We start from the raw sequence: 20,564 nt of genomic DNA, 5'->3' as shown, positions 1-20,564 counted from the left end.
GGGTAGTTTCACAACAGATATTGCTTTATGTTACTTCCTTAGGTGCCTTTAAAATAATAAGCCATGAATCAAGTCCATACGGCACAAAGTCGGAAACGACGAAAAGATGTTTGCTGAAGAAGCTTTGGCTCGTACGGAAGTGTAAATGGTGTGGGAAACCCTTCCTGGACCCAGTCCCAAAGGTCACCCAAGCATTTGGTCTGTGTCAAAAATGTGCTTGTCTTAGCCTGTCTGGTCTGCCGTTGTAAAATACCGTAAGCTGTGTGGCTCGTGAGAACCGTGTATTCTTCCCAGTTCTGGAGGCTGGAAGGTCTAAGGTCAGAGGCTCACAGATGTGGTGTCTGGTGAGGGACCACTTCCTGGCACGCAGACACTAGACACTGTCTTATCACCAGAGCCCCTCTTAGCAGAAATTAGAAGGGAGCTGTCAGGGCCTGCTGCTTAATCTGCTTCCATTTACGACACAGGCCCCTCCTTCATGACATCACCCTCCCCCAAAGCCACACCCCCAGCCAGGATTGGATTTCAGTCCTGAATTTGGGTCATGTATAGTATTCAGTCTATAGCAATCATATAAAGTTTCAAATCAGACAATCTAAGAAAAAACTTTTTAAAGTTTTGTGCTTGTGGGCATGCTTCTATCACTGCACACGTGTGGAGGTCAGAGGCCAGTTTGCTGCAGTGAGTGCTCTTCTACCGTGTGGAGCCAGGATTCTAATTCAGCTTGGCAGATATGGTGGCAAGGACCATTACCTGCGGAGCCTTCTTTCAGTCCCTTTTTACAAAAAACATTTATTCAAAAAGTAGCACCCTTAACTACCTTAACATATAAAGAACAATATCAATACAAGAGATACAAGGTTTCTGGCAGAAAAATGAATAATTATTAACTACAAGACAGTCCCGAGAAGAAGAAATCCCAAAGGCCGAGGAGGCTGAGATCGGTCAGATGTGGTGGCCCATGCTTTTTTGCTTTTTTTTTTTTTTTTTTGGTTTTTCGAGACAGGGTTTCTCTGTGGTTTTGGAGCCTATCCTGGAACTAGCTCTTGTGGAACAGGCTGGTCTCGAACTCACAAAGATCCGCCTGCCTCTGCCTCCCGAGTGCTGGGATTAAAGGTGTGCGCCATGCTTTTAATCCCAGCACTCCAGAGGCAGAGGCAGGGGGTCTTTGAGAGTTTGAGGCCAGCCTGGTGTGCAGAGTGAAACTCTGCCTAGACACACAGGCATCTCCAGGGGTGAGTGTTAGAGGGATGGCTGTCTCAGCCTAGTGGAGACACAGTCTCTGCTGGATATTTTGTGTCACTTGACACAGCTAGAGACAGAGAGGAGGGAGCTCAATGAGACGAGACCGCAGGCAAGCCTGGAGAGCATCCGTTAGTGCTCGATGGAGGAGGGCCCAGATCATTGAGGGTGGGGTCACCCCTGGGTTAGTCCTGAGTTCTCTAAGAAAGTAGGTTGAACAAGCCAGAAAGCAGCACCCTTCATGGACTCTGCATCAGCTCCTGTCAAGCCCTGCTTGAGTTCCTGTCCTGACTTGCTTTGATAAATAGTGATATGGAAGTGTAAGCCAGATAAACCCTTTCCTCCCCAACTTGATTTGGCTGTGGTGTTTCATTGCAGCAATAGCAAACCTGATTAAGACACAGTCTGTTACTCACTGTAAAAAAAAATTGTGTTTGTAATTTCCATGAATATTTTGATTGATAGGGGATTTAATTATCTACATTCTTGGCTTTTATGCAATATTAATCCGAAACTTAACTTTGTATTTTCTAGCTCTCCTTCTCCTTCTTTCTTTATTTTTTTATTTTTGGTTTTTCGAGACAGGGTTTCTCTGTAGCTTTGGTGCCTGTCCTGGAACTAGCTCTTGTAGATCAGGCTGGCCTTGAACTCAAAGAGATCCGCCTGCCTCTGCTTCCCGAGTGCTGGAATTAAAGGCGTGTGCCACCACCGCCCGGCTCTTCCTCTCTTTTTTAAGATTTACTTTTATTTGTGTGTGTGAATGTTTGCCTCATGTGTGCTGGGGCCCACAGAAACCAAACGAGGACATGGGATCCCCTGGAGCTAGAGTTATAGCTGGGTGTGAGCTGTCCGATGTGAGTTTTGGGAATCAAACTCACATCCTCTGGAAGAGCTGCAGCAAACACTTTTAACCACTGAGCCTTCTCTCTGTTCCCGCCCCCGCCCCCACCCCTGCCCCAGCTGTCCTCTTTTTCCCCTGACAGGGTCTCATTGTAGGCCAGGCTTGATTCAAATGTATAGTAATCCAATATACCCAACTAACCCTGGATTTATTTTAAGTTTTTTCCTTTTCTTAAGTGTGAAATCATATATGCAATTGATAAACAATACATACGCGGGCGTTACTTGGAGCCTTTTTCTGAAGAATGATTTCAGAGTGATTTTTCCTGGGGACAAAGTAGGAAGTGTATCCATCAGAGAAAGAACCGTAGTTCGATACTTTGTGACAGGCTTTTGAAATTGATGTCAGTGTTTCTTTCCCAAATGTTTTATCTTCATTTTTATCATTAGTTGGCAGAGACTCAAGTGGCCTAACGGTTTCTCTTGTCTCAAAGATTTTCCCATTAACCCAATTACAGATACGCTAGCAAATATTTACAGGCTAAATATTTGTGACATATTGCAAAGGAATGTATGAAAACATGTCTGTATAGAATACTATTCACAGCTGGATGGTGGTGGCGCATGCCTTTAATCCCAGCACTCAGGAGGCAGAGGCAGGTGAATGAATCTCTGTGAGTTCAAGGACAGCCTGGTCTACCAAGTGAGTTCCAGGACAGGCTCCAAAGCTACAAAGAAACCCTGTCTCGACAAAAAAAAAAAAAACAAAAAAAACAATAATAATAGGAATACTATTCACAAGCCAGACAAAGTGCCACACACACGCCTATGATCCCAGCACTTGTGAAACAGAGGCATCTCAGTCTCTGAGTTCAAGGCCAACCTGGTCTACATAGAGAGACTTTTTCTCAAAATGGACAAGTAAATAAACCTTAAAGAATTCTGTTTGTTTATTGTGTTTGTGCACATATAAGCTCACGTATTGTGTGTATTGTGTGTATTCATGCTGGCATGGCCCCACAATTAGTTTCCTTGAAGTTTGTGATTTTGTAAGCAGCTGAGACATAGTTTATCGATATTGGGGGGGGGGGGCGTGCATCTGTGCATTTGCATTTAAGGCCAGAGGCTGATGTCAGATGTCTTCTTTAGTCGTTCTCAATCTTATTTTTTGAAACATGCTATATCACCAAGCTTGGAGCTTGCTAATTTTGCAAAACTTTTTGGCCAAGAGAGTCTCCAGTCTCTTCCTCTCTGGTGCTAGGAGTCCAGGCCGTGGAAGATCCTAACACAGGTCCTCATTTTTGCACAGCAAGCACTTTGCCCACTGAGCCATCCCTCCAGCCCATTGCTTACTTTTATTTTTACGTAACTATGTGCACTACGTGAGTGCAGAAGCCCTTAGAGGTCAGAAGAGGGTGTTGATCCCCAGAAATACAATTATAGGCTGGAAACTAAGCTCCTGTCCTCTTCAAGAGCAGTAAATGTTCCTAATGGCTGAGCTATCTCTCCGGCCCTGCCTATCGTGGGTTTTTTTTGTTGTTGTTGTTGCTTGTTTTATGTTGAAGCAAGGTCTCTTGCACCCCAGGTTGCCCTCAAAGTTTCCTTGTAACCAAGAATGACCTTGAACTCCTTGATCCGCCAACCTCTGCCTCCCCAGTGCTGGGATGGATCGTAGGTATGTGCCTGTACCTGGCTCAGATTCACGGTCAAGCCTCCTTCTTTCATGTATGTGTTGTGATTGAATGCACACTTCAGCACATTCGTGTACAGCAGAATTTGCATGTTTGAGTCAGAAGCTGATGAGTGGCTTGGCTTTCTTGAGACATCACTCTCACCTCAAAGGCAAGCTCTTGATACGTGGTAGCCATTTTCCTGCACCGAATGAAGAGCAGCTGGCAATACTTTTTGCTAATTATAGGATTCTGGCTTCATGTAAAAAATTAGAATTTGGGAGCCGGGTGGTAGTGGTGCACGCCTTTAATCCCAGCACTCAGGAGGCAGAGGCAGACGGATCTCTGTGAGTTTGAGGCTCATCCCAGTCTACAAGAGCTACATCCAGGACAAGCTCTAAAGCTGTCTCGAAAAACAAACAAACAAACAAAAATTTGGAATTTGAGAAAATTTGTATTTCTACTCTGAGCCTGACAGCTTCTAAATATTTAAATACCTAAAAAAGCAGAGACAGGAAATGATGAGACATATGTAATGGTGAATCTTAGAAGATCTCCATATACCAAGGAAAGTATTTCCTAAATAAAAATCTAGTGTGCTTGCTGTCATAAAACACTAGCCAAAAGCAACCTGGGGATTCTTTTGTTTATAAGTCCATCACTGAGGCAGGAACCTGCTCGTGTGGGTGAGGTCCTCCTATGGCAATTAGTAATCAAGTAAAAAGCCCCACAAACATGCACACAGACCAGTCTGATGGAAGTGATTCCTCCGTCGAGGCTTGGTGTATCACGTTGACTGCCGAAGCTACCCGACACCAGCAGATAAAGCATCATCGTGCGTAGGCAAAGTGCCGTTTGCAATGCCAGGAGGACTGGCGGACTTGGCTGTCACTGGTCTGGCTGCTGATATCATATGGTCTCTAGTCTTTGAGAAGCTATTGGTATGGTATACAAGGAAGAGATGCAGTTATCCGCAAACGCCATTGAACCACTCTTCTTCGGGCCGGGAATGTGGGCCAGAGTAGAGTGAATGCCTGGTATGCCAGGGCCAGAGTCCACCCACGGCACTAGGCCCCTACAAAAGGTAAAGACCACCAGGTGTACATACACCTGTTATACCAGGACTTGAAAGGTACAATGTAGGGCTCAGGCGTTCAGCATCACTGGGCTGCATAGTGAGTGTAAGGCTACCCTGGGCTATAAAAAAAGACACTAGCTAGGATGGATGGATGGATGAATGAATAAAATAAGAAAGAAAAACAAAAATGGGGGAAGGCGGTCAGGCTGGGTCCTCGCTTTCTCCCTGCCTGCCTGAGTGAGTGCAGCTGTCTTTCTTCCTAACTCTCCTGGTCAGCAGCGGCTGCAGAAGGAATACAGAAACAGCCTGGCCTCTGTGAGTCGCTCTTCCTGCTCTCGGGCTTGGGCTTGGTTTAGGAAACTCCAGTTTGTAAGCAGAAAAGCGATGTCATTTGCATAAACGTGATGCACTTGTTATTGCCACATACACGAATCAATAGATTTTCTTAAATCTCTATAGTTTCACATAAAAGAAATAGCAATAGATATAATCCTCTTAAAGACTCCTTAGAGGCCTTAATAAATTTTAAGAGGGCAAAAGGTCTGGAGGGCTACAGCCATGTGACCTCAGGGAAAAGGAAGGGCTTGTTTGTTACATTGTACATATGCCACTGTGTGCACATGGAGGTCAGAGGGCAAGGTGTGGGAGGGAGTCTGTTCTCTTCCACCATGTGGGTCAGGAGATGGACTCAGGCTTGGAGGTGAGAGCCTTTATCTGCTGAGTCATCTCAGGCCACTGACTTTTTTACTTGGATTTGTTTTGAGACTGTGTTGGCCTTGAGTGTCGGTGATCCTCTATTTCAGCCTACCAGCTGCTGGCTCGCAGGCTGTGCCACGAGGCCGCCTTAAGAAAGCATAGATTCTCGAGAACAGTACCATCCGCACTGGAGCCTGGAATATTTTTTTCAAGGACCATTTACAATGTTTGCTCACAAAGGAGTCTTTTTAAGATTTGGAATTTCTTCCCATTAAATTTTCCACATTTTAGTCAAGAATGTAAGTGGGCCGGTTAGTTTTTCATCTGTTTTAAATTTTCCTCTGGCTGCCTTGTCCTGTGATAGTAGCAGCAGGGTGTGGTCCCCTCAGGGATGACTTAGTTGCCTACAGAGGATGCTGCTTGAGGCAGCAGGCATTCATTTTCTTGTTACTATTTAAGGCTTTATTATGAAGATCCTCTGTCCTGTTTGATTCTGTTTTCTTTGTTTGGTTGTGATTTTTATTCTGTTTTGTTTTTTTATTGTTGTTGGTTTTTTTGTTTTGTTTTTGTCTGTTTTGAGACAGGCTGTTTCCGTTTCTCTGTACAGCCCTAGCTGTCCTGGAACTCACTCTATAGACCAGGCTGGCCTCAAACTTGGAGATCCACCTGCTTCTGCTCCCTAGTGCTGGGATCAAAGGCTTGCACCACCGCATCCAGCTGGATCCTGTTCTTTGAGGAAGGACTTTGGTACACTTCGCAAAAATGATCTTGATCTTGGTAACTGCTAACTATTAAACATTGTTGAAGACTATGGCGTAGCTCAGCTAATAGAGAGCTTGCCTAGCATGCACAAAGTCCTGGGTCTGATTGCCAAGACCAGCTTGGTGATGCGTGTCTCTAATTCTAGCGCATGGGAGGTTGAGGAGGATCAAGAGTTCAGGGTCATCCTGGCTACATAGGGAGTTCGAGGTCAGCATGGGCTACATAGAACATACCCTCTCAAAGTTGAAGCTAACGAAAACGTATTATATATCAGTTAAAGGTAGGTTAAGTTCCTTGTGGAAGGCTTTTTTGTTTGCAGAGACTCCTTGCTATAGAGCATTGAAGGTGGTGCATCAGGCAGATTGTCAATGGGACAGAGTGGAATCCAAGAGCAGCAGGAGCCTTTGAGAGCTTTCGGGGGTGATGGCCATGTAGAGAGAACTCAAGGGAAGGGGAGAGTTTTCTTTTTGTCAGTGCTGAGGCTAGAACCTTGGGCGCCACACTCTCTACCACTGAGGTGCAGTCTCAGCTCTTGAGATAGATAGATAGATAGATAGATAGATAGATAGATAGATAGATAGACAGACAGACAGATAGATGAAATAATAATAATAATAATGTTAATATATTGTGTGTGCAGGTATGTTTGTGTCTATGGAGGTTAGAGGTCAGCCTCAGGTGCCATCTTCAGAATCACCATCCACCTACCCAGCACTGGGGACTTTGACTGACAAGGCTGCTGTGGATTGGACTCAGGTGTTCATGCTCTCAAGACAAACATGTTGTCACCCGCAGAGCCATCGCCCCAGCCTTTATTTTTAAGCAAATCTGGTTGGTATGAAACTAGATCAAGAAAGGGTCACTGACCGCAGAGCACTTTGGAGAAGTCCTGAGTGCTAAGAGCCGTTCATTCATAGCCGTCTCTTGAGTTCTTCGTGTATTTGCCTTCTCCCGCTGTTTACAGAGACCTGCCGTCCTGTTTACCCTGCTCATTCGCTCAACCACCCCTCTCTGTAGAGATAACATAAATAAATAATCTTCTGAGCAGTGGTTCTTAAATGGAATCTGGGAGGGGTGTGGGATAGATTGAGAACTAAAAAGCAATACAATTTTAAGTCTTTGTCTCCCCTGCCCCTTTTTTGTTTTTAAATAACAACATTTTAAAAGATTGGTTATAAGGATAAGAGTTTTCCAGGGGTTATTTTTAGTGAGAGTCATTTGGTGGCAGAAAACTCTGGTGTCTTTAGCTGATATTGTTCTGTGCATCTGGCTGGGAGCAAGACTAAAGCAGCTGAGCTAGATATGGTGACTGTTACAGTTATTACAGTTCACTGTCAATTTGACCCCTGAGAAGGAAGTCTCAGTGGAAGGAAATGTCCACACCAGATTGCCTTGTGGGCATGATTATGGTGCTTGTCTCAGCTGTTAATTGATTTAGGAGGACCCAGCCCATCGTGGGTAGCACCATTCCCTAGGCTGGTGGTCCTGGGTCCGTGTATGAAGGCTTGGTCCCAGCAGCATCCTCCATGGTTCCTGCTTCAGATTCCTGCTTGAGTTCCTGCCCGAGTTCCTGCCCTGACTTTCTTCAACGAGGGTTGTGATCTGGAGTGTTAGTGGACTCCTACACTTTCTCCTCTCCATCGCCTCTGGTCAGGGTGTCTTTTCACAGCCTCAGGTAGGAAACGGGGACGTGTGACAACTGACTCAAGGTTGATGCTAAAGCAGCTGAAAGCACAGCTCAGCTCCAACACTCAACAATACCACGTTGTGTTTGAAGAGGTTGAATCACACACAAGGAATCAAAAGACAAGAGGAAGCTTTTAGAAGGTGTGGCTATGTATTTGTGGGGTAGGCTGTGGCGACGGTTGGTCTCTTCCTTCCGACTCTTCAGGTTACATATAAGTGTATATAGCTTTTATTGTTGCTCACAGAGTTTCACGGTGTTGCTTAGGCTGGCCTTGAACTCCTGGGCTCCTGTAATTATGCTGTATCAGCTTCCTGAGATTATAAATGTCTATATCACTGTACGGCCTCAGGTAAACTGCTTCAGTAGGTGTACCCATCATAGTCTTGACTGCTTTGCTCATATTCTCGCTCCTTCCACTCTTCAACTGGACTTTGGGAGCTCAGTCCAGTGCTTGACTGCGGGGCTCTACCTCTGTTTCCATCAGTTGCTGGATGAAGGTTCTATGGTGACATTCAAGATAATTCATATGGTCTTGACCATAGGGCAAGGCCAGTTCAGGCACTCTCTCCTCTATTGCTTAGGGTCTTAGCTGGGGTCATCCCTTGTAGATTCCTGGGAATTTCTCTAGTGCCAGGTTTCTTGCTAGTCCCATAATGGCTCCCTCAATTAAAATACCTCTTTCCTTGCTCTCATCTCTGCCCTTTCTCCATCTCGACTATCCTGTTCCTTCAAGTTTTCCTCCCCCTCCCCTTCTCCCTTCTTCTTCCCTTTTTCCCTCCCTACTCCCCCTACCCCCATGCTCCCAATTTTGTCTGGCAATTTTGTATCTTTCCCCTTTCCAGGTGGATCTATGTATGTTTTTCTTAGGGTTCACCTTGTTACTTATCTTCTTTAGGATTATGAACTATGGGCTCAATATCCTTTGCGTTACAGCTTTTATGAGTGAGTACATACCACCTTTGCCTTTCTGGGTCTGGGTTACCTCAGTCAGGATAGGATCTTCTAGTTCCATCCATTTGCATGCAAAATTCAAGATGTCATTATTTTTTCAGCTCTGAGTACTCCTCTAATGTGTAAATGTGCCACATTTTCTTTACCCATTCTTCAGTTGAGAGGCATCTAGAGCTCACCAACTCCAGCCGGATAGGGAAGGAACCAGCATAGGCCCAAATTAGTTCCTCTGAATGTGGGTGACAGTTGTAAGGCAGTGGCACCAGGATTTATCCCTACTGCTTGTACTGGCTTTTTGGGAACCTGTTCTCTTTGGATGGATACCTTGCTCAGCCTGGAAATAGTGGAGAGGGCCTTGGACCTTCCCCAAAGGAATGTGCCTTACCCTCTCTGAGGAGTGTTTGGAGGTGGGGTGGGAGGGTTTGTGGAGGGAATGGAAGTGGGAACTGGGATTGGTATGTAAAATGGGGAAAGATAGTTTGTTTTTCTTTTTTTAAAAAAAAAATTTTAAAGTGAAGAAAAGAAGATGTACAGCCTCTTTAAAAAGATTTTATGGGGTCTGGGACACCACAAGAACATGATTCACAGAATCAATCGTCTGGGACTTGTTGGGGTTTAGAGAAATCAGGGAGCCCATAGGGGTCTGACCTAGGTCTTCTGCATGTATTATGGCTGAGTAGCTTGGTGTTCTTTTGGGACTCCTAACGTTAGGAGCAGGGGCTGTCTCTGACTCTTGTCTGCTTTCGGGACCCCTTCCTCCTACTGGGTTTCTCTTCCAGCTTTAATATGAGAGGATGTGCCTACTCTTACCATAACTTGATATGCCATGTTTGGTTGCTATCCCCGTGTAGCCTGACTTTTTCTGAAGGGAAACAGAGAAGTGTATCTGGGAAGGAGGGAGAGAGGCTGGGGGGTGGAGGAGGGGGAGGGGAAACAGATCAGGATGTAATATACGAGAGAAGAAAATTTTAAAAAGATTTTGCTTATTTGTTTGTTTTTTGAGACAGGGTTTCTCTGTGTAACAGCTATCCTGAAACTTGCTTTGTAGACCAGGCTGGCCTTGAACTCGGAGAAATCCACCTGCTTCTCCCTCCTGAGTGCTGGGATAAAGACATGCTCCCCCACCCTGCCAATTTTTATTTTTTATTATTATTTGATTTTTTTGTTTTGGGATTTTTTTTGTTGTTGTCTTATTTTGTTTTTTTTTTTTTTTTTTTTTTTTTGAGACAGGCTTTCTCTGTGTAGCTTCGGAATCTGTCCTGGAACTTGCTCTGTAGACCAGGCTAGCCTTGAACTCACAGATCTGTCTGCCTCCCCAGTGCTGGGATTAAAGATGTGCGCCACTATGGCCTGGCTATTTTTTATTATTTGTATGCGTGTGTTCATGAGTATAGATTTGGGCACGTAAGTACAGTGCTTGAGGAAGTCAGAAGAAGCCTAAGATCCCCTGGAGTTACACAGGGCAAAGTGGATGCTGGGACTAGAACTCACGTCTTCTACAAGAACAATAGGTCGTCTTAAGCACTGAGCCATCTCCATCTCACCTGCACCCCTTTTTTGAGATGGGGTCCTATGTAGACCAAGCTGTTCAAATTTGCTTTGTAACTGAGGATGGCCTTAAACTTCCCATCCTCCTGCTGTCCCCTTCTGAGAGCTGAGATCACAGGTGTGAGCCCTCACACCCGATTCAGGAGGAACCCGGGGCTTCATGTGCTAGGCCAGCACTCCATCAGCTGAGCTATAGCCCCAGCGCTGTGCCAATGTCAATCATATCTCAGGGAAAGGGCTAGAAAGAGCAGCTGAAATGTGTTGTTTATGTATTGCTTTGCTTGTTTTGGTGAAACTAGGCAGGGCTTCTGGGCACACTCTGGACACGCAGCTGAGCCGTTGAGATGGTTGGTGGCCTGTGTCGGTGAAGTCCTGCGGCTGACCAGAGCTCCATCCTCTCTGAGGTTCCCCGTGAGACAGCCGCAGTCTTCTTGCCACCTGACCTAGCTCCAGACTCAGCCGGGTTGCTCTAATGCATTCTCTGGCCCTGTTCCACGCTCTCCGGCTCCACTTCCTGGGCCAGTGCTCCTGGCTGCTCTTGTGTGGTGCCGCCCACCCTCTGGCACTCCAATCTGTGGCTGTCCTTTCAGACCCGTCCACTCCCTGGCATCCTACTGTGAGCTCAGTCCATCTGCGCTTCAAGGCGCTGTTGTGCATACCAAACTCTCGGCTCGCTTGGCCGAACTGCATAGAGTCTTCCTCCCTGTATGAACTATTCATTTGCACTCAGGAAGTCGAACCCAGGTCACCCTGGAGCCCTTCCCCCTTGTTTAGAGTTTGCAGCCAACATGTCGCTTACAGTAGCATTTGCCAAGTGTCTCCAAAATGGCTCCCGCCTGCTCTCGTTTTCAGACCATTAGGACAGTCTCCTGCCCTCTGTCTCACATGATTCCATGCAGACCTGTGGTCACACTTTTGCAAGAGCAGTCTGTGCCTGCTAGAGTCTGAGCTCCGTCACTGTGCGCTGCAGGCCTTGGATAACCTGACCCCACACTGTCTCCGGTGCCGTCACCTCTGCCCATTCCCTAGTGCCCTCCCATCCTCACCTGCACTCCAGGGGGACAAACCCATCAGAGTCTCTGCAGCCGGCACACCTGCCTGCCTTTCCCTTAGAGCAGAAACACCCAAGGTGAACGAGGCGCTGCAAGGTGCGCTTTACCCCGCTCAGTTTTGGTTCCCTGGATCCAACCACTGTTTGCGACACATAGTGTAGCAAAGTCCACACTGAACTGTTTTAATCATTTGAAAAACGCCAAATTTCATAACCCTTCCCCTACCATCTCCTCTCTCCAAATTTAAGCAGCTGGTTTGTCCTTTAAAAAAAAGAAGAAGAAGAAGCTGGGTGTGGTGGCACACTTCTTTAGTTGCAGCACTCCTGAGGCAGAGGCGGGTGGATTTCTGTGAGTTCCAGGACAGCTAGGGCTATATAGTGAGACCCTGACCCAACATAAAAGGAGAGGGCAAAGCTGGAGAGACGGCTCAGCTGTTAAAGGCACTGGCTGCGTTTCCAGAGGATCAGGCTTTGATTCCCATCACGCATATGGCAGTTCACAACTGCCTGTAACTCGGATTCAGGGACATGGTACACTTACATACACACAGGCAAAGCACCCATGTACATTTAAAAAAATAAGAATTTGCCGGGCGGTGGTGGCGCACGCCTTTAATCCCAGCACTCGGGAGGCAGAGGCAGGCGGATCTCTGTGAGTTCGAGACCAGCCTGGTCTACAAGAGCTAGTTCCAGGACAGGCTCCAAAACCCCACAGAGAAACCCTGTCTCGAAAAAGAAAAAAAAATAAGAATTTATTTTTTATTTATTGTGTATGTATATGAAGGTGTTTCAGTTATCTAGAAGGTGTTTCTGATCCTCAGGAGCTAGAGTTTTGCCTGTGGGTGCTGGGAATCAAACTCTGGCCCTCTACAAGAGCAGCAAGTGCTCTTAACTACTGAGCCTTCTCTTCTGCTTGCGCGCGTGTGTGCGTGCGTGCGTGAATGTGTGTGTGTGTTTTACCTGTCAGCTTTTGGCATCGAGACATTTTCCTTTGCAATGGAGCATTAATTATATATAGAAGCTATGTGTCTAAAGGGAAGAGAGAGCAGGGATGAATGGGTTGCAGATCCTAACTCTGGACCATGCTAAACCAAATTTGGTAATGTTGATGCAATGCTCTCAACAGAAAAGCCCCCAGTGTCATCATGGAAAATGTTTGCGCTGCTTTCCTGGATAGGTGAATGATGAAGAGGGTTGCTCCCTGGAGCTGGTGGCTGGAAAGAGACAATAAACTCCTCTCTTTCTCTCTTCAAACAGGATCAGTTTGACAACTTAGAAAAACATACACAGTGGGGAATCGACATTCTTGAAAAGTACATCAAGTTTGTCAAGGAGAGGACTGACATTGAGCTCAGCTATGCCAAGCAGCTCAGGTAAGGTTGCGGCTGCGGCCCTGCAAATACAAGAAAGAAAGGCTCATTTCTCTTTTTTATTAAATTTTTTTTATTACATTTATTTATTTGTAGGGCAGGGGAATGTATGTGCCAAGCACTTGTGTGGCGGTCAGAGCACAAGGATTTGGTTTTCTCTCCTTCTGTAGTGTGGGTCCCGGGGATTGAACTCAGATCATCAGGCTTGGTGGCAAGCCCTTTTACCCCTCCGCCCTAACATATGCTGCTTGCTAGCCAGATGCAAGCTTGATTTCTATTCTCATTTCACAGTGCATGTGTGTAACCTTTTCTTCTAAAGTAATGTGTCACTGGAAATAATTGTTTTTTAGTATAGAAATTGATTTTTCATAAGATAGTAAAAATAAAGAATGAAGCTTGTACTTGAGTTTGTGGCAAGGTCTCTGTAACCCAGGCTAGCCTTGCATTCACTATATAGTGGAAGCTGGCCTGAGCTCTTGCTCCTCCTGCGTCCACCTCCTGAGAGCTGGGATTGCAGGTGTGTGCCAGCAATCCTGTTTCGTTGTGTTTTCTTTTGCTCTGCGTTGTTCTGGTTTGTTTCGCAGTGCTTCCCATTCAAGTCGGGGTCTTGGGCCTCTAGGTAAACCCCCACTTTTACCCTGTCCCTCACCTGTCACCCTGTCCTCTGCACCTGACCTCTAGGCCTGCCTGGGTCTATCAGTAAACTTCATATTGGAATATACACTTGCACTGAGAAGCACAGGATCCCACATGAAAGGCTCCCGACTAGCCCTGACTTGCCATCACTGGCGTGGATCAGTAGCACCTGCCTTGAGTTTCCTGTAGATGTGCATATTGGCTCTGATCCTTGAAAAATCAGACTTCGCAGGTGGTGGCGGCACACGCCTTTAATCCCTGCACTCGAGGCAGAGGCAGGCGGATCTCTGTGATTTTGGGGCCAGCCTGGTCTACAGAGTGAGTTCCAGGTCAGCCAGAGCTACACAGAGTAACCCTGTCCCCCAAACAAACAAACACAAAAACTCTGACTTCCTTTGCCCTGCACTGGCTGGGAGGTTTGCTGCCCTGTGGTCATTTGCTTGTATTTCCCTGCTCCCTATTTTCCTGAGAGGGCTTCCACTCTCTTGCCACTCAGCAGCTGGTTGTTTCCGCTCATGCTGGGCTCCTTTTTTGCTATTAAATTTTAATTACATTATTTGTTTATTGTGTGTGTATGGAGAAGGTGGACATAGCACTGCCAGCATCCTGTGAGGTCAGAGGACAACTTTGTGTTCTCTCCACCACGTGGGCTTCTGGGGTTGAACTCAAGCCACAGACTTGGTACCAATGTCTTGGCCTGCTGAGCCCCCTCCCCAGCCCTCACCGGCCACTGGTGCACGTCGGGACTGTTTTCTTCGTTAGTGCAGGATTGGACTGGGGCTCACAGAGTGTACCTCTGCCTGGCTTTAACAGTACTTGAACTAGTGGACATTCTCTCTGTTTCGCTCCCCAGCAGGTGTGTGGGGTCCCAGGGAGCAGATCTGGCAAGAACTGTGATGGGGGTTTTAGGGTTGAAACCTAGGCCTGGGGCATCTCCCACAAGCTAGTCCCGGTCGCTTGTCCCAACACACCCATTAGAGTCGAGTGGGCATGAAAGGCAGAGAAAGGATCTTTACTCAGTGTGGCCACACTGGGGAGAGGAGCAGAGAGGTCCAGTGACCTCCAAGTCCGACTATGGGTCCTGGCGGCCCAGCGTTTAAATGGAAAGAAAGCAGGAGCGCACAGGGTGAGCAGTCCTGACCCATGACTGGTCCATTCGTGTCGATGTCCTAGCTCTAGTGTGTCCTACGAGGTGGTCTGATAAATTGTCAGAAGTTTGTGACATCTCAGTACCAGTCTTCAACCTATTCGTGAATGTGGATGTATAAGTGTGTGCATCTAGGAGTGTGTATGTGTGAATGTGTATAAAAGTGTGTGTATATAGGAGTGTATGCATGAAAGTGTGTGCAGGAGTGTGTGTTTGTGTGTATGAATGTGTGTAAGGAGTGTGTGTTTGTGTGTACATGTGCAGGACTCCGTGTGTATGCATGCATGAGTGTGTACACGTGTATAGGAATACGCATGCCACAGCACAAATGTAGAGGTCAGAGACAACTCTGTGAAGCCCGTTCTCCTCCCTTCCATTCTTATTTGCATGTTCCAGGGTTCAAACTCAGGCCACCAGGCTTATGCAGCAAACTTCTTTACCCACTGAACCATCTTGCTGACCCGGATCAACCCAACTTTAGCTTTTCTCTTGCTCCAGAATGAAATTCCTTGGGAAATTTTAGTTGGAGGTCACTGTTAGAAAGGAATAATAGCACAAGTTATCCCCTCTCCTTCTGGGGAGCTGTGAGCTTTCCTAAACCTTTCTATTTATCTGGGAAATTTGTTTGCGATATAAAATATTTTCAAGTTGTCACTAAAGGGCTGGGGACATGCCTGGTACAGGGCTTGCCTAGCACATACGGAGCTCTGGGTTCCATCCCCAGCATGATGTGAACTGGGTATGGTGGTGCAGACACTCGACAGACCAGGAGTTCAAGGTCATCCTCAGCTGTTCCAATCTAGGATGCCACAAGGCTATCATTTTTGCTTAAATAAGCATCTCATTGCTGGCTGTGGAAAACTCCTGGCACGACACATTCTGTTTACACTGAGAAGCTGGAATGCAGAAACCAAGAAAGCATGTTTTCTACTGGCTGGACCCAGGTCAGTTTCTAGAACCCCACAAAGGTCTGGGTCTTACTAGCAAATGACTGCTTCACGTTGGTTAGTCCTGATAGGTTGTCATTCGTGTGAAAATGGGTTACACTGCCTGGCTGAGCACTTGAGAGGCAGAAGCAGGTGGATCTCTGTGAGTTCGAGTCTAGTGGAAAAAGATAACTGACTCTGTGTCTCCTGGGAGGGAGGGAAGGAGGAAAAGACAGAGAGAATGTGTACACCACAGCCTAGTCATGGGTCTTCCCTCGGGGACTTGCTCAGTTTCATGTCTTCATTTCTCTTTGGTTTCTTCCTGGTGCCTCAGTGTGCTGTGGAGGTCTGTCTGCAGCTTTCGTGGACATGGAAATGGCCCTTTATCCTCCTTGGAAGCATCGGAAGCATCTTCCTTCCCTGGAGACCAAATGCCAGTCTATTGGGTTCCTCCCACGTCACTGCTTTTTATCCTTGCTCTTAAAGCTGCTGTGTGCAGCATCCAGTTCCTGTTTCTTTCGCCCCAGTCTGTGCTCTCTCCTTGACCCCCAACTATTAGGCTTTAGCACCTATGGGTGTAGCAATCACTCCCTCCCAACCGTGTCTCTCCAAGCTGTTTCCATCTCTCCCAGACTCCGGAAGTGGCTTACGGAAGCTCCCTGAGATTTCTGACCAATGCCTGCATCCACACATGTCTGAAAGCACTGGCTCAGGTTCCATCCGTCCACCTCTCCTGTGACTGTGTGCCTTCCCCCAACCCCCGCCCCGGCTTAGGTCAGATGTTCCAGAGTCCTGTTAGTGTCCTCTCACCTCCCTCACCAAGCCATCAGGACAGACTGACCATCTACTCTACTCCCCATTCTGACACTGGATCTGGACCCTGCTTGTTGGCACCATGCTACCCCTGGGTCACCATTGTCTCTTGCCTGAATCATTACCCATTGAGTCGCCTTGCTGTTCCCTGGCTGCTGGCTTTCTACGAAGCAGTCACATTAGTTCCTCAGTAATTCCCCATTTCTTTCTGACTAAGTCTCCAAAGTTCTTCCGACAAATGCCTAAAAGCCTTGCGTGCCTGGGCTCTCCTCTGGCCATGCTGTTTTCCTTTTTAAACATGGTCGGTGCCTGCATGGCCTTGGTGGGAAAGGCTGGGGCCAGTCAGAGCACCTTCCTTGTGGAAAACTTGACCTTTTCTGAGTCAGTCCGTGCAGTGTGACCATGCATCCAAGCTCTGCCTGGATGCTGGGCATGCTGTCCAGTTATGTTCCTGTTTGGGCGCTGTGGTTACCTGGCTCCTTTCTTGTGGAATTTGATAAAGCCCGGTGTGTTTATTCATTCACCACTGGTGTGTTTTCGCCCAAAGGTCCTTTTCCGAGTCCGGCATTGCTCTTCCCGTTTCGCTCGGCTCTGCCGGCTCCATCTCCTCTATTGCTGTGCAGGTTTGTGCTTCAGGTTTGTCATTAGTGTGAAATAACTCCGGGGAGGGGGCGAGTTGCTTACTTTTCTGGTGTGCTTTTCATTTTCCTCCAGGTTGGGTTTCCTCCTCTTTCCTCCTTCCCTCCTCCTTCCTTTAGTGCCTGACCAATCTTTTCCCGGTGGGTCTGCTTGACTTGGAGAGTTTGGCGAAGTGGCCGAGCTCATCTTCTAGGCCCTAGTGCTGGGGAGGCAGTCCTGTGTTTGCTTCACAGAATTTGATTTGGGGCACATCATTCTCTGGGATTCGTCTTCTTCAACTGTAAAACCTGAATAGTGAGAAGTTCTGCCTTCTGAAGGGGTTGAGTGACTTTTCTCGTCGCTGTGACCAATAGGAAGGAAGGGTTTGTTTGTGCTCACAGTTTAGGGGGACACAGTCCGTCATGGTGATGGAGCTTGAGGCAGCTGGTTACGGTGTGGCTGCAGTCAGGAAGCAAAGAGGTGAATGCTGGTGCCAGAGTCCCTTTTCCTTCAGTCCGGGCCCCCAGCCCATGGCATGGTCCGGAGTGCCTCTTCCCTCCTCCGTTAAACCCCCCTGGAAGTGCCCTCCCAGACGCACTCAGGGGTGTACTTACTCCATGGGGACTCTAACTCAGGTCATGTTGACCATGAGGATTACCTGTCACAAGGACTGAAGGAGATGAGGTTGAGTGTCTTTCAACTGACTCCCGGCACACCCATCTTATGCTGATGGCCATGGAAATGACTGCCCCTTGGGTGTTTTTATTCAGACGCTGAAGCTGAAGGGTTTGCTGTGCCCGGAGGCTGGGCACAGCTCTCTGAGAGATGGCTGGGGAAGGGGTCCGATCTAGGGATTCTGAGTTATTGTCTGTCTGAAACTCCTTGGCTGTGGACTGAGTCGTTCAGGAGAAGTGGCCTTGCTCCTGTGGAATCCCTAGGTTTATGAGGCTTTTGCATGCCTGCAGCTTGAGGCCTGAGGAGTGGAGACCAGAGGTGAGCCCACAAATGGGAAGGGGCAGCATGGGTATTGTCAGGGCAGCTCCCCTGTCCCTAAGTGTGTCCTCCCTGTTTGAACTGACTCAGAGCTGTGGCCTTACTTCCCTTCTTGTGGTCAGGTGGGTGGCATCAGCACCTGTTCTAAGCTGCCTCCAAATCATGCATCTCTGTTCTCAGGTGTCCCTTTCCAAAGTGTGTGGACTGAGGGTAGGCATCTTGCTGCAGCTGTTCATTGTCTAATAATGCAAACCTTCCCCTCTCCCCCTGTCTCTCTGTCTCTCTGCAATCTCTGTACCACTGAACTACATCCTGGTTATATATGTGTGTGTGTGTTTCAAGACAGGATTTCTCTGTGTAGCTATGGAGCCTGTCCTGAAACTCTCTCTGTAGACCAAGCTGGCCTCGAACTCACAGAGATCTGTCTGTCTCTGCCTCCTGAGTACTGAGATTACAGGTATCCACCACTTGGCCATTTTATATTTTATATTTGAGGCATAAAAGCCCTGGTTAACTTTGAACTGACTCCACAGTCCAGTCAGGCCTTGAATTTAGGATCCACTTGCCTAGACTTCCTGAGTAGCTGGGATTACCGGTCAGTGCCTCCAGCCAGGGTCCTGGTCACCTTCTATGCAGTCCTTTTCCTTTGCTGGGAAAGCACCCTTCTCCTGCCACCGTCATCCAGATATCTTGTGGTTCAGAGAAATAAAAGGAAGAACAGCCCCAAACATTCCTGGGCTCCACCCTGGCTGTCCTGGTTCAGAGCACCTGGAAAGGGGCCCAAAGATCCGCTTTGAAAGCCTCCTGTGGTTCCTAGCATTGGCTGGGCCTCAGCCAGCAGCCTCATGAACTCCTAGTCTCCTCTTCCCTTCTCGTTAGTCTACCCAAAAAGCTGGTTTCATACAGGATGTACACTCCGTTCCTCAGCGGATCCCACCAATGTGAAAGTGGTGCTTTAAGGGCTTCCCTGCATGCTTGTTTTTGTTTAAAAAACAAAACAAAAAAAAAAAAAAAGCTTAATACAAGGCCAGGAAGCCTGTCCCTAGACAAGGGATTGGGAAGGGTTTATAGTGAAAAGAACCTGGGACTTGGAGCTTTGGAGCTGCCTCAGTGGGTAAGAAGGCATATTAGTCAAGCATGAGGTTGTGAGTTCAAATCCCCAGAACCCACAAAAATAGCTGGGCATGGCCTTATATGCCTATAGTTTCAGAGCTGCAAGGCGTGGAGACTTTACGGTCACTGAGACTTGCTGACTGCCAGCTTGGTTCCAGCTTCTGTCTCAGGGAAAAAGGCAGAGAGAGGGAGCTCAGGACCCTGGCTGCTGTGTGTGTGTGGATGCTTGGATGCGAATATACCACACATCACACATGCTCAGGCTTTTGCAAAAAAGTTGGGGGCGGGCATGGTGGCACATGCTTTTAATCCCTGCATGCAGAAGGCAAAGGCAAGTGGATCTCTGTGAGTTCGAGGCCAGCTTGGTCTGTATAAAGTGTTCCAGAACAGCCAGGGCTACATAGGGTCTCAACAGAATATCACTCATAACAGATCTTTCTCCTTACTTAGGAACTGATGGTAAACGGGGAGTCTCACACTTGTGGGTGCACACGATGGCACACATTCTTAGTTCTAGCAATCTGGAGGCAGAAGCAGGCAAATCTGTGAGTCTGAGGCCCTCCTGGCTATGTATTGAATCCTGGGGAAAAGAGTACCCTTTTTAGTGGGCTTGATGGCCCGGGCTGTCATCCCAGTACTCAGGAGCCTGAGACAGGAGAATCATCACAAATTCAAGGCCAGCCTGGACTACAGAACTTATTTGTTTGTTTAAATTTGTATTTGTTTGTTTATTGGGGGGCAGCTACAGTGCACATGTGGAGGTCAGAGGTCAACCTGTGAGAATCAGTTCTCTCCTTCCACAGGGCGGGTGCTGGGTACCAAACTCATGTCATCAGACCTGGTGGCCAGTGAGCCCTTTTGCTGGTCCTTAGGAGCAGCCCTTACCACATGTTCAGCTTCCCTCAGTTCCATGTAGCATGGAAATTATTTTTGTGGCTGTGCAGGTCTGGAAGCTAAAAAGAGAATGTGGATTTAAAGAAGTGACTTTGTTTAACTTCACAGTTTTGGGAATTTTTATGTGAGGTGTTTTCAGTTTGTAAGTTATGGCTAACAAAAGGAACGGTTACTATTTCAAACCACTAAAAATACCTGGAGGGTAGCCACAGGACTCTTCAGGGCGCCCAGCTCCCCACCAAAGAACCCATGTTCACCCTGACCACTCCGATTGTCCTCTCCGAGCTGGCTCTGCAGTGACCTTGTCCCCTCCAGCCTGGCTCTGCAATGACTTTGTCCCCTCCACCTTGGCTCTGCAGTGACTTTGTCCCCTCCAGCCTGGCTCTGCAGTGACTTTGTCCCCTCCGAGCTGGCTCTGCAGTGACTTTGTCCCCTCCAGCCTGGCTCTGCAGTGACTTTGTCCCCTCCAGCCTGGGTCTGCAGTGACTTTGTCCCCTCCGAGCTGGCTCTGCAGTGACCTTGTCCCCTC

At 47.5% G+C, this 20,564-nt stretch overlaps 1 protein-coding gene across 22 annotated transcripts in view; it reads left to right on the top strand.

Annotated features, from left to right (window-relative positions):
* Fnbp1 (formin binding protein 1) overlaps window positions 1-20,564 on the top strand; it is a 125,786-nt gene that overhangs the window by 29,632 nt on the left and 75,590 nt on the right. For all 22 annotated transcript variants that reach the window (XM_075985755.1, XM_075985766.1, XM_075985759.1 and 19 more), the window contains exon 2: window positions 12,783-12,898. In XM_075985755.1, coding sequence (XP_075841870.1) covers window positions 12,783-12,898 — 116 coding nt within the window. The remainder of the gene's footprint in view (window positions 1-12,782; window positions 12,899-20,564) is intronic.

The sequence above is a fragment of the Microtus pennsylvanicus genome, chromosome 9 (genome assembly GCF_037038515.1).
Source record: "Microtus pennsylvanicus isolate mMicPen1 chromosome 9, mMicPen1.hap1, whole genome shotgun sequence".
Lineage (NCBI taxonomy): Eukaryota > Metazoa > Chordata > Mammalia > Rodentia > Cricetidae > Microtus > Microtus pennsylvanicus.
The sequence above is the reverse complement of the archived record's forward strand: the minus strand, read 5'-3'. Positions and strand labels throughout refer to the sequence as shown.